This window comes from Leptidea sinapis, chromosome 32, assembly GCF_905404315.1.
Source record: "Leptidea sinapis chromosome 32, ilLepSina1.1, whole genome shotgun sequence".
In the NCBI taxonomy this organism is placed as follows: Eukaryota; Metazoa; Arthropoda; class Insecta; order Lepidoptera; family Pieridae; genus Leptidea; species Leptidea sinapis.
The window spans coordinates 1,649,263-1,662,161 of record NC_066296.1 but is presented as its reverse complement, the minus strand read 5'-3'; the positions used below and the strand labels follow the sequence as shown (position 1 = coordinate 1,662,161).

The 12,899-nt window shown below is 34.4% G+C and overlaps 3 protein-coding genes across 3 annotated transcripts; 2 read left to right on the top strand and 1 right to left on the bottom strand.

Annotated features, from left to right (window-relative positions):
- Positions 1-811: 811 nt before the first annotated feature.
- LOC126974390 (uncharacterized) lies at positions 812-3,518 on the top strand. Its single transcript, XM_050821868.1, has 2 exons — positions 812-1,135; positions 3,107-3,518. The coding sequence occupies exons 1-2, from the start codon at positions 901-903 to the stop codon at positions 3,466-3,468; spliced, it is 597 nt and encodes a 198-aa protein (XP_050677825.1). The 5' UTR covers positions 812-900; the 3' UTR covers positions 3,469-3,518.
- LOC126974385 (uncharacterized) lies at positions 3,510-10,972 on the bottom strand. The gene is made up of 3 exons (XM_050821862.1): positions 9,630-10,972; positions 6,864-7,100; positions 3,510-5,630 (listed from the first exon to the last, which is right to left on the bottom strand). Exons 1-3 carry the CDS (start codon positions 10,771-10,773, stop codon positions 3,622-3,624), a joined length of 3,390 nt encoding a protein of 1,129 aa, XP_050677819.1. The 5' UTR covers positions 10,774-10,972; the 3' UTR covers positions 3,510-3,621.
- A 1,368-nt stretch (positions 10,973-12,340) lies between these two features.
- LOC126974392 (transmembrane protein 258) lies at positions 12,341-12,899 on the top strand. The gene is made up of 2 exons (XM_050821870.1): positions 12,341-12,509; positions 12,585-12,899. Exons 1-2 carry the CDS (start codon positions 12,504-12,506, stop codon positions 12,822-12,824), a joined length of 246 nt encoding a protein of 81 aa, XP_050677827.1. The 5' UTR covers positions 12,341-12,503; the 3' UTR covers positions 12,825-12,899.

The window sequence follows — 12,899 nt, the reverse complement described above, 5'->3', positions numbered from 1 at the left end:
TGCCCAGCAGTGGGATGATATATAAAATGTAATAACTAAATGAAATTAATTAGTAGGTTATATTTTTATATTGTAATAGGCTTTAATAAATAAATAAATCATTCTATTCAAGGCAATTAATTAGGTATTAATATCATTAGTGCCCCATAAACCTGCTTTGTATTCTGTGGTTAGTAGAATTTGCCATACGAGTAAACCGTTCCCACATATTTTAGGTAAAGGAAAAGAAAGAACGTACGTGCTTATGTGCAATATACGGAGTTACATCTGTGGTATGGCAAATATGAACCGTAAAGTTGCTTTGGAGCTAGGGAAGAAACCTTTTATCTAATTAATCAATATTAGTTAGGTTCGTATACAATAACATAACTTTTAATGCGTTTAATTGATTTATGCCTTGTTTGGGAGAGAAACACGTGTGATACATGTGGATAATTTGATTTGTAAAACGATGAAGATGATGGTGAATTTGAAAAGAATGGCAATCATTTCTCAAGTGGTAAAAAGTATAAATTTAACAATAATGAGTATCATTTCTTTGAGCTAGCAGAATCATCTGTAAGTGGTGCGATTCAACGCGAATATGTGTGCCGCCGGATAACTAACGGAGATCTTTGCGAGATAAAATTGAACTTTAGTATAGCACCAAGTAATACTCAAGGTAAATCAATATTTTGCCAAAGAATATTAATTTAAATTATTGAGTAGATCTGTAGGTACTAAGTATATAAGAGAATATTAATTTGAATATGTACAAATCTACGCAAATACGTATCTGTTGCACAATATATAGAATCAATTGGTATTGAAATAAATATATTCTTTCGAGTCAACGTTTAGAATTAAAACGTACGACCTTCTAGCAAATAAACTAATAATATTACAGCCAACTCAGATAAAATGCAGAAAAAAGAAATAAAAGAGGACGTGATAGAACTTTACGGACAACGCGATTGGAGAAGTATTGTAAATAAATATCACAATCACCCAGACAGAAATAAGCTGCTGTGGGTGTTTCCAGCAGAAGAAGATTTTGAATTTATCAGACTGAATATGGAGAAACTCGGAAGTGGAGAGATATTAAGTATTGGTTGTGGCAGCGGTTTGTTGGAATGGATGATACACGAAGCTACTGGTATGTACCCGTATGTTTTTTAAGGAAATAAGCAACGCGGAACGAGCAATTGGCCCACCAGATGGAAGCAATATCTCACCATATCTTATAACGACTCATGGGAGTTCTTGCTTGCGAGAATGCAGAGCCAATAACATCGAACTATGTCCGTCACACAGAGACATCTCTTCGTTGTTTTAACCTATTTCTATTGTAGGCTCCATGGTTTTTTTAGTGCCATGTAGTTTTCTCTTAGCCTATATACACGTAGTTCGGCGGTAGTATCTTTACATGGCATTTGCAGTATTCTTCTTGGGTGCTATTGGTAAAATGTACCTAACTTTGTGGTCTAATTGCAGAAACAGGAGCCTGTTTCTGCAATCGGACCACTAAGTTGGGTCCTTTTTGAGTACAATGTTGGCAAGCCATTCCAACCAGTTCAGCTCCTTCCAGAAGTTCAGAACACTACTGGGGTGCTCGCAGACTTCCTGGAGCGACCTTGTATTTACTAAGGTTGTTGCCCGTTGGTCGGCCACCCCAGCACATTCCAGGATTACATGAGTGACTGTTTAATCCTCGGCTAGACAGCCCCTGTACTTAAGACTTCCGATACGCCGATTGTTAATTCAAATATTTTCATTCAAAATCACTTATTGAACGTTAAAACGTACCATCCATTCAAAATAGATTGCCTCAGACTTGAGAAAAAAACGGGCGAAAGAAACTCAGCGGGCTTTTTTTTTATAAAATATGGATTACAATGTAATATCGTACAATAAACATTTATAATTAAAGAGCCTGAAGATGTTCGCTTCATTCCCAGGTAACCTTTCTCACACAAACGTTTTTTAACAATACTTTTAAATTTCGTTACACATTTGTATTGTACATTTTCTGGGATCATATTGTAGAAGCATATACATCGCCCAATAAAAGAATTCTAACTCGACTTAACCGAGTATTAGGCATAACTACCAAGTTTATGTTTGTTCCTCGTGTTAACACTATGATTGTCACAGTTTCTAGCAAATTCATTGTCAAGAATATATTGAGAAGCAGCAGTCAAAATGTTTATTTCTTTAAATTTTTCTCTTAATGATTCTTTAGGATCTCTCTCTTCTGCAGAATAAAGTAAAAAGTTCAGTTAAAATTTATAATAAGTTAACACTTAAAAGCCGAAACCAATATTAAAAAATTCATCAGCTCTTTGAAAAAGTTACTTTTGGAAAAAAATTACTATTCTATTAACGAATACTTAGAGGAAAAAAATATTTGAATGTCTGCCCTTCTGTCGTTCATTGCTATGCCTTATGAGGTGCATGTGATAATAATTTAGTTTAGTAAATAAGTCGGATGTAACGCAATTTAATTTAAATAAATAAATAAAGATGGTATCAATATCGGCCACACTGCTCCATAACAATATACCAGAGGACATAAAACTATGAAATTAACTAAAGTATACTAGTCGCGCCGTATCTATGTCAGTTAACTGTCTAATTTTTTTAACCGCATATATTGCAGAACTAAGCCTATTCGCCAATCCTTCAATATGGGGTCATTGCAAATTTGGAATCAAGAGTAATGCCAAGAATAATAGCAGATTGCACTGGTTTTCGCCACCTCTCCGCTTAATAAAATATTCGCATCTACATTTTTGACATTTGGTGCGGTAAATTTAATACCTATATTTAGTTTTATGACAATTTGACATTTGGTGCGGTAAATTTAATACCTATATTTAGTTTTATGACAATTTAACATTAAGTTATTGGCGCTAAACTAGTACACGATGTCAGATAGAGCATTGTTTACTTCGTCATATAAAACTTATATAAATTAGGAAGTGGAAGGGTCCAATAATAGAGCCTTGTGGTAGAAGTACCTATCTAATCTGCTCGGGTCTTGAAAGTATGCTACAGCGCATGATGTGTTTGCAGGTCTTTTACCGATATTTTATATGACCTTACTAATATTAATACATATTTCCAGATATACCAGTTTCAGGAATCGAAGTTGACGGTTCATGGTGGGCTTGCAAGTATGCCCCGCCCACATTCATAGAACTTATCATAGCGTCGCCTGCGTTAGATTATAACACAATCAGCCTGCTCAAGAAACCAACAACTACAATATTATTTTGCTATTTTAACAATGGACCTGCATTTAGACAGTACATGGAAAATTTTAATGGAAATGTTGTAATAATTATAGGACCTCATAGTAAAAATGTGTATACCTGTCCGGAACCTTTTGAAGATATCGGTAAAGAATGGGACTTACACACTTCAAAAGAAATCAGGGATAGTAAAGATTTTATCGCTATACATGTCAGATGTTTGGATAGTAAATAACGGTAGAATCAAATAGGAAAGTTTAAATGAAACTTTATAACTCAACAAAATGCAGTCTTTTATTTTCATTCTTAAAATTACTACAAACCAGATAACAATTTACAATTTAATAGTGTATATTATATAATAACTTACGTACTTTATGTAACTATATTAATTTTTCATTAACTCTATATTTTTTACATTGATTTTATTTGTAGACGGTCTAACTGACGTATTCATCATTGGATCCTTTTTGCCCTGAATATAACCAAAGTCACCATTCTCCGGTTGTGCTATTTCTAAGCTCTCTTTTTGATTTGTCAGCGGCAACTCTGTGACAATTCTGTTAATTTCATTAACATTCATCTCTGAACTGCTGTTTAATTGGCCATCATTTTCTAAGAAATGAAAATCGTTATGCATCAAGTACAAGGATTCCAAAGGGAAGTTCATATCAAACCGTGGTAATAGTTTATTATCGTCTGAATTATCATCAATTTCAATTACGTCATTGTGTTCATCAGTTAACTCTTGCATCACTACAGCTGAAAGGTCCATATGGGATGGATATTGTTCCGGTATTATATTATCAATGAGATATTGGTCAATTAATGGTGGATTTGTAGTTGCATCGCTTAGGGGAACATTGTAAAATGTGTCCGATTTTAATTCATTCTTTATTTCATTAATGTTTTTATGAATATCTTCCAAGGGCGGTGATGCTTTATATTCTCTATTCAAAGCTGGATTGCTCATCAAATTTACGTTGCACATTCTCTCCAGACTAGGCGACTGTGTATTTTGTTTTATTGTCGCTTCTAGCTTGATATAACTTGGATCATTTGTTTGTAATTTCTGTGTTGTAGGAAGCATTGTTCCATTCAGTTGCTGGTTAAATGAAAATATTTGAGAATCAGTGGTCATTTCGTTTTCTACAGGAGTGGTTGCTGTATCACTCAACATACTATCCGGTGTATAACTCATGATTGTGTTTGGAGATTCACTTAGTACAGGCTCTGTAGGTAATTGCATAAATTGAGTTGTTGCATGAATTAAATTGTTAAATGTGACAGGACCACCAAGTCCATATCTTTCACTATCCTGCAACTGTTTAAAAGCCATTTTTTGTTGTGAATGAAACATGTTAACCTGATCAGGGCCTTTCAATATTAAATTACTTTTTACAGATATTTTAGCCTTTTTTCGTGGTACTCCCTCAAGTTCATTTGAAATACTTATTGGGGAATGGCTAGATGATGGAACAGGTAATATTTGAGTGGGTTTAATAATAGGTCCTGTAACTCTAGACATGGGCATTGTTATTTTATCAACAGCTTTAAATGTTATATTGTTTCGCATTGATACTGGTGAATGAGGTAGTCTTATGGGAAAGTTTGACATTATATTATTATTGATATTATCACCCATTGAAGAATGATTCGGTGCGAGTGAATTTACGTTCGTACTTTGCAATAGTGTCTGTTCTATAGATGCTGAAGTATTAAGAAAATGCAGGTTAGGTTGTGATACATTGAATGTCATTTGCAATGAATGTTGAGTATTAAATTGATGCCTCTCTATGGTATTATTTGGACTTTCGGTTATGAGGCAATCAGAATTATTGTAATCCTTACTCAAATCTGTAACAGCATCTTGATCACTAAAATTATTCACAATATCTGTATTTGAGGAAGTAGTGCAATATTTTGTAGAGAACTCCTGTCTTTCAGGTAAACTATCACAATCATATACTTCTATAGGTATTCGATTTACTGTTTTTGAATTAGTTTCATTGTTCTGTTCATTTGTATTATCGTTATTAGCGGTTTGAGTAGTAGTTTCACTGGGTATTGTCCAACTTGGTTTGTTGGTTTTATTCTTATTCATTTCCAATAGCAAATGTATGCCTTCTTTATCTGTATGTGTTGTAATGTGCACAACGTATTTATCTTTATTTATTGACTTGAATGGACAGTAAGGGCAACAATGAATGTCATTTGATGAGATATTGGGATGTTTTGAGATAATATGAGAAGTCAATACTGTGGATTGTATGGCTGTGTATGGGCAGTATTTACATTTATACACACCATCTTTTGAATGCATTTTATTGTGCCTTCTGTATGCATTGTGATCTGAAGTTCTATAGTTACACTGCTCACAGGCATAAGGCTTGTCACCTGTAAAAAAATTACCATGTATTCAGATGTTCATAATTACATAACATAGGTTTGCATATATTTTTGTATATTATTATATATTCTGCGTAACTCGAAAGGCCGAATCGAGCATAGAAAAACGCATTTTTATAGTTTTAATGGAATCGTGCCGGAATTATATTTTAAGACTTTCATTAAAAGTTGATGAGGAGGATAATTGAATTGAAGATTGAGAAAGAAGAATCTTATTTGATAAAGTACATAAGTACTAGAGCCGAACAGTTCATTCCAATTATTTTTAGATGACGCCATTTTGTTTACTCATATAAGATGATGCCAGAGAACTCGTATGAATGGAGCAGCGTCAGGGCCTTGCTTAAACCAGTAGGTATAAGTGATCTAACTGAAAGGAACAAACCTATTGTGACTTCAAGAACCAGCGAGACTAAGAGAACCAAGAGTTTGGGAATTTCCTGAAGCTTAAAGATTTTCATGGATATGGTTATTAGACTTTTACTTGCTAGCAAAAATAATAAAAAAAAAAATTGATTGTTTCTGCAATCGGTCAACAAGACCATAAGCGGAATTGTTACAGGAACTATACGTTAGAGTGGAGCGGCCAATGCCGCGCCTCCTCCTTATAATATGTGGTCATGTTTCAGTCGCTTTACCACTGGAATTTGTAGCAGCTCTGTACTTAATACATTAGAGTGTTGTTCAAGATAATCTTTATGTTTCACCCGGTACCGCTCGATCTCTGATATTTTAAAAGTCGGTATCTTAAGATATTCTGTGGATTTCTGATGATTTTGTGAACCACGGTACATTGACTATTGCCCGCAGTATGCCGTTAGCAACAATAATATGGAGTATTAAAAATCAGTACCTGGACAACCAAGCCTTGCTCGGATTTTTAAGAAGGTACAAAACTTGAACAAAAAAAACTAATAGGACATCTGGATTCAAACCGGTGTCTTCTGCTTTCCGGATCACCCAATGAGCTATTATGCCATAGATTAAGACCATAGTCTTGTATATAGTGGCGAAATTTGCCTTTGTATTCTGATATTATTGTAGCAGTTTCTCATTAAAACACGTACATTTTTTAAAATTAAAACCTAACTAGATCGATTCTTGCCCCCGAAACTACCTGTGTACTTAACTTCATTAAAATCGTTGGACCCGTTTCCGAGACTCATATTATATATTATATAAGCAAGAATTGCTCTTTTAAAGATATAAGATAGAACTGACCTGTGTGGGACCTCATATGCAATATAAGATCTTGTCTTTTTGAGAATGAATGTTCACATTCTGTACATTTTATAGGCTTCAGCTTATCATGTACTGTTGCTATGTGGTGCTTGAGCCGTCGTTCACTCACAATTTGAACCTTACAGATGGGACATTCCACGGGGTTACCCTTTTTGTGAATCATTTTGTGTTTAGACAGCTGGTTTGAATTTTTAAATGATTTTGAACATATTGAACCTGAAACATTATTAGATAATATTTTATATGTCTAGATAGAGTCTCTTGCTGCGGTTGCGGGTTGGTTGTTAAATACCAACCTGTTGTAAAGATTGTTAGGCATTCCTGTGAGGTAGTTAGACCACCGCCCTAGATGTGGCGTAGAATTTTTTTTATATAAGAGGGGGCAAACGGGCAAGATTCTCACGGGATGGGGAGAGGTGAGGCAACCGCCCATGGACATCCGTAACATCAGGTGTCAAGAGATGTGTTGCCGGCCTTTGATTATAATATTGGCCTGGACTTTAGTAATTTTAATAGTAATATTGACACACTTTTGCACAAATTATCTTGCCCCAAACTAGCATAGCCTGTACTATGGGTTTTTACCCATTGTTGTCTTGTGACAACAATATATTTAATACAATATACTTACTTAAACATACATAAATACATACAAACATCCATGACTCGGAAACAAACATTTCAGGATTCGAACCCGGGAAATCTAAGATTAGTAGTGAGGTTTAGACATCTCCCACACACTTGAATATCATGACTCCTCCTTAATCCGTTAGAGATTCGTGACTATGCCTACGCCGTATTGGGAGGGTAATGGTTTGTGACTTTCGTTCTTTGTCGCAAAGACGACGGAACTCATCAGTTGCGCGATAAGCGCAAGAGTCATTCGAAAAGGAGATATGAGCAAAAAGGGAAAACAGAGATGTGTCTAGAACATCGTCCGTGACCCCATGATTTACTTTATCGAGGAATATACTGTTGGGTGGCGAGAAGGCGCGGACCCTTTAGGCAGGCCATGTAAGTCACCAGACCACGTAGCGTCGAATGCTGAAATAGTACTTCACCACCTAGACCACTACTTACTGATTGATTAGAACAAAACAGTTACTACTAAATGGCCTCACAGTAATACCATAGTCGAATTATAATCAACAAAAAAATTCAAGTTCATTCAACCCCACTTCTGGGAATAATTACACAAATTATATTTAAAAACAAAATTTACGAACGATGTATTTAATCCCAGAAGTGAGGGTTATAACTATAAAAAATAACAAATTGTTTTGATTTGCAAGAGCGACATCTCAAGTCAATTTCCTAATATGCAAATTTTGGGGATGAGCAGGTTATCAGTGGAAGAGCACTCGTCCGGGACGCGAGATATCGCGGGTTCAAGTCCAGCGTCATTCACCAATTTTGTTTTTAAATAAAATTTGTGTATAAATTCATGGTTTGCCTGATGAATGTTACAGGAAGCTTCCCAAAACAAACTGCAAATTCAAGCCATATCTGAAGGGTTACAAGAAAGTCCAAGTGTATTATGCGAAAGGGAGACTATATTGTAAAATAAAATTAGATTGATTTTTATTCATAGATATTAATTAGATAAAAAGCTCATCAGGCACTTTTTATTGAAGTCAAACTACAACAGAACTTCTTTCTGACCCTATATATTTTGCAGATTTAATAAAAAAAGTTAAAAATATTTACTTAATGTAAAAATAAAAATACCCAACCAACATTTATATTTATTTATAACTTTCTAGGGATTGCAGTATAAAAGTTTTAATTATTGAAGTTAGAATAAGTATAGAATTCTGGGCATAAATTGAAAACCATGGTAGTCTTTCTTTAGCAATACCTGTTTACCCACACAAAGAACACATGGTATTATAGAAACTGCAAGACTGAGTGGTATTATTGTGAAAATGTTTTTTTATCTTTTAATTTGAACACACAAAAATTCCATTGGAAAAAGATAAACTCCATAATACGTACAGAACAGCAACAAGAACCAGGTTTCATTAGGATATTTTTATTAATATTTGCACATTTCTGCCATTTTCCATCATCCTACCATGTGCCTGTAGTGTAATACCGCCCACTCTCAAATATTGTGCTAAATCTAATAGATAAAAATTGGGCAGAGCAGGGCTTCCCAAAACGTTGTGTCTAGGTGATCTAAATAGGTTGGCTGTCTGTGTCGATGTGGCATCACGACATCACATATGTGTGAGACAGGTTTTTCTGCAGTTGCAGTAATTAAGAACAAGTACACATCGAAAATAAATTTAGAGACAGAGATGAGAGCGGCAATTTCATAACTTAAGCCTCATTTTGAGAAACTATGCTCAGAAAAGAAAGCACAGAATTTTCATTAAGACCAAACGAAAAGAGTCTTTTGTGTTTGCTTTCATATAAGTTTCTATGTATATAATTTCCGAATGGCTTCATAGTTAAAATAAGTTTGGGAAGCCCTAGTTTAGGGAAATAATCATAAGCTACTACATAGTTAACCTAGTCAACCTTATTTTGCTCACCATCCACTTTAAGAATATGTTTTTTTCTAGAGTATTTTTGTGTATTTTTTTGCCTTTTTAGACTATATTTTTTAAACTACCCACGCCCCATCTGCGCCATCTCAATGCCCCCTAATTTTCTCTGGGTCTTCTACTGCCCCAAGTTGCTGCTACAAGTTGAGGACCTATGAGCTAGTATATTACTAAAAATAAGAAAGGGTTTGCTTACATGTATGATTATGTGTTGCCTTATGACACTTCATATGTATCTGGAACAACCTATGTCTTTTGTATGTCTTATATCCACATAGTTCACAAGTTGGCAATTCTAAATCTATTGCGTGTAACTTCCACAGATGTGTATGTAGTGGTGCAGTATTTGAGAAAGCACAACCACACTCGGGACAAATTAGTTTGCCACCCTGGTGACATTTTCTATGATATGACAAATTCTTCAAATCTTTTAACTTGATATGACAGTTATTTACAGAACAAAGGATTCCTTTTTTTAAGCTCTGGTCAAGATTGAGCGCTTCACCTTCAAACTGATTTGAGATCCTTACTTGTTTTGAGGATTTTGGAGATTCCTGTTCCTCTTTTTTACTTGGTTCAGGTGATTTTTCAGTTGTGAATTGGGGTTGAATAGATGAGATCAAATCTGGAGTCACACTTGAGATTTGAATGAGACCGGGAGTATGTGATGTGCTGGGCTTTGAAACATATTGAGATGATGCTTCACTAGGGTAAACAATATTTATACTAGCTTCTTGGATCACTTCTTTGGGATCTACTTTCTCAAAATTTGGTGGACTCATTTTATTCAGTTCTTCCATTGAGATAAATGCAACACCTTTAGGTAAACCTTCAATGTTGGCACTTTGCATATCCGGAACAATCTCTATTACTTGTGGTATTTTAACTTCAGGCAAATCTTGGTGAGAATTCGGACCAGCCCCACATGAAGGCTCCTCTTTTTTTAACTTTGCATCTTTCAAGGCTATTTGAACTAAGCTCTTAACCATTTTTTTAACATCTTTAATACCCATCTTATGATGGTTACGTAGATGCGTTCTTAGGGTCTCTTCAGTATCGAAGCTGCAAGCGCATCCAGGACAGGCAATTTGGATATTATCGGCAAGCCCATTCCTCTTAGCGAGTTCAGGGTGAGCAGTGAATAAATGAAATTTAATGTCATCTTCAGCAAGGGCCATATAAGGGCAAGCTTCACACTTAAAAAACAATGTCGACCCCACACATTTTTCTTCGTAGGACATAACTTTATCTTCATTTGTGCTAATTTCCATTCTTTGTAAAGGCACAGCACCTGCAGTATTTACACTTTTTATAAAGCATTTAGAGGACATATCGCACATAATAAACCTTAAACTTAGAAATTAAAGTTTTCAATGATTTTTTGCTTCATGAAAAAAACCATGATAGCATAATTATAATTATTATTGTTTTATTTTATTTTGCATGTTCAGTATCCTTAAAAAGTTATGAAGTATGTAATTAATAATTATTTATTAATTGTATGGTGTTTTGACTTTTGATAATGCAGGTGACACTTGACAGCTGTCCACAGAACATACTCTAACGAGCAGCTGTCTGCCGCCTATATAGTCAATATTTTTGATTTCCCCAGTGCCATTGCATAAACCAAGTATCGTAACTAGACATCGGTTTGCCGTTGCCAACATGAGACAGATAATATCCTATATTAGTATTGTGTTATACTATTGTAACTATAATATCCTATATTATAGTTACAATAGTATAACACAAGTATATAATATAACACAAGTGTTATTTCACTATCCCTTTTACATGGTAAAATACAACATTGCACCATATTTCCTTCGATTCTACTTAAAATTGTCAATTGTTGGATAAATAGTGGATATTTCACACGTTTCACAACAATAATAGCTATTTTTGTAGACGCAAAAAAAGTAAACAAAATATCTGTGCAGCGCTGTCAAGTTTGTTTAGCACACCGGGTGTGCTGACCTTGAAAAAACCGGCACACATGATGGAACAAAAAATCTTATCACTCTATCTCATTTCATTACATCAGACCCGCGTTTTTCTTTTTCTCATGTGAGTGAGACGGAAGCTATCAATTAGTCTAGTTACTATACTTGGTCTATGTGCCATTGCCTACTATTATTGTTGTATTAACAAGGCATAGAGTGCCCGGAGCGCGTCGGGCTATGCCAGTTCCCCGAAACATTTCATTTAATTTTTTTTTAAAAAATTAAGTTGTCAAGTTATAAATAAGAAAAAATTTCACATTAACCTAATATTTACAAATCAACAACGGTATGTGAAACAAAATTATAACAGGCTTGGAGCAATAATGGAAAGTACGCATTTAGTTGAACATTTTCTAAGTAGTGGCACACTTTCATCCAATACACCTAGTTGTGCGATAGAAAGAGACGACATGCGGCAATCAACTTCAATTTAAAGACACATGGAGCCGTTTTTGATTCCATTAAGGTAGTGCATGCCACTATAATATCGTCAAAATATCGATAAAGATAAAAGTGTGAATATAAAAAATAAGGAAATATGCTTGATCCGGGAGCCCTCTGAATTCTTTATACAAAATTCACATAAACATAATACATTTTAAACAATTTCCTATGTTTTTAAAGTGATAACCCTCACTTCTAGGATTAATATTCAAATAAAATTTGGCCGTAAACCAGAAGACATCTCAATACGTATTCTGTTATCAAGTGTTTTGTGACATATAAGCACAGCTATGAAGACAGTGATAAAATACACTTAAATAAATAATATACAATTATGGAATACAGTTATGCTTTATGTATTTACTTCTCATTTTAATTTTCAAATTTTACATTTTTATTGCCGATTTGCTTTTAGAAGTCTAGTCTTTTTGTTCTGGGATGTTTTCTGAACAATCTTTGTGTCAGATGTCAATTGTCAACACGTCTACAACATAATGGTGACATTAAATCACTCGCATTTCAGCACAAATAATTGAAAATTACAACTAGATTAGAACCTATATTTTGTGCAAATAAATATCTTGTTTTTTGGTTATTTTGCCGGTATCAAACATTAAAGCAATATGAGTGTAAGTTAAAATCTATCATACAGTTAGTTGTGTTAGTAAACATAACTTTTCCTAAAGGATATTTTTTGTTTCTAGTTGGAGATCGAGTCAATGGTACGTCATGTATCACCGATAAATCCCGCGGTATTTCCTCATCTTACTCTGCTGTTACTGAGCATTGGGATATTTTTTACCGCGTGGTTCTTCGTATATGAAGTCACAAGTACTAAATCATCAAGAGATTTGTTTAAAGAACTGTTGTTGTCACTGGTTGCATCATTGTTCTCTGGATTTGGTATACTATTTCTTTTGTTATGGGTAGGAATCTATGTATGACTGTTAAAATAATGTCAATACACTAATAAATGTAAGCTGTATTTATAAGATTTATTAAAAAGTTTGTTCAAGTAA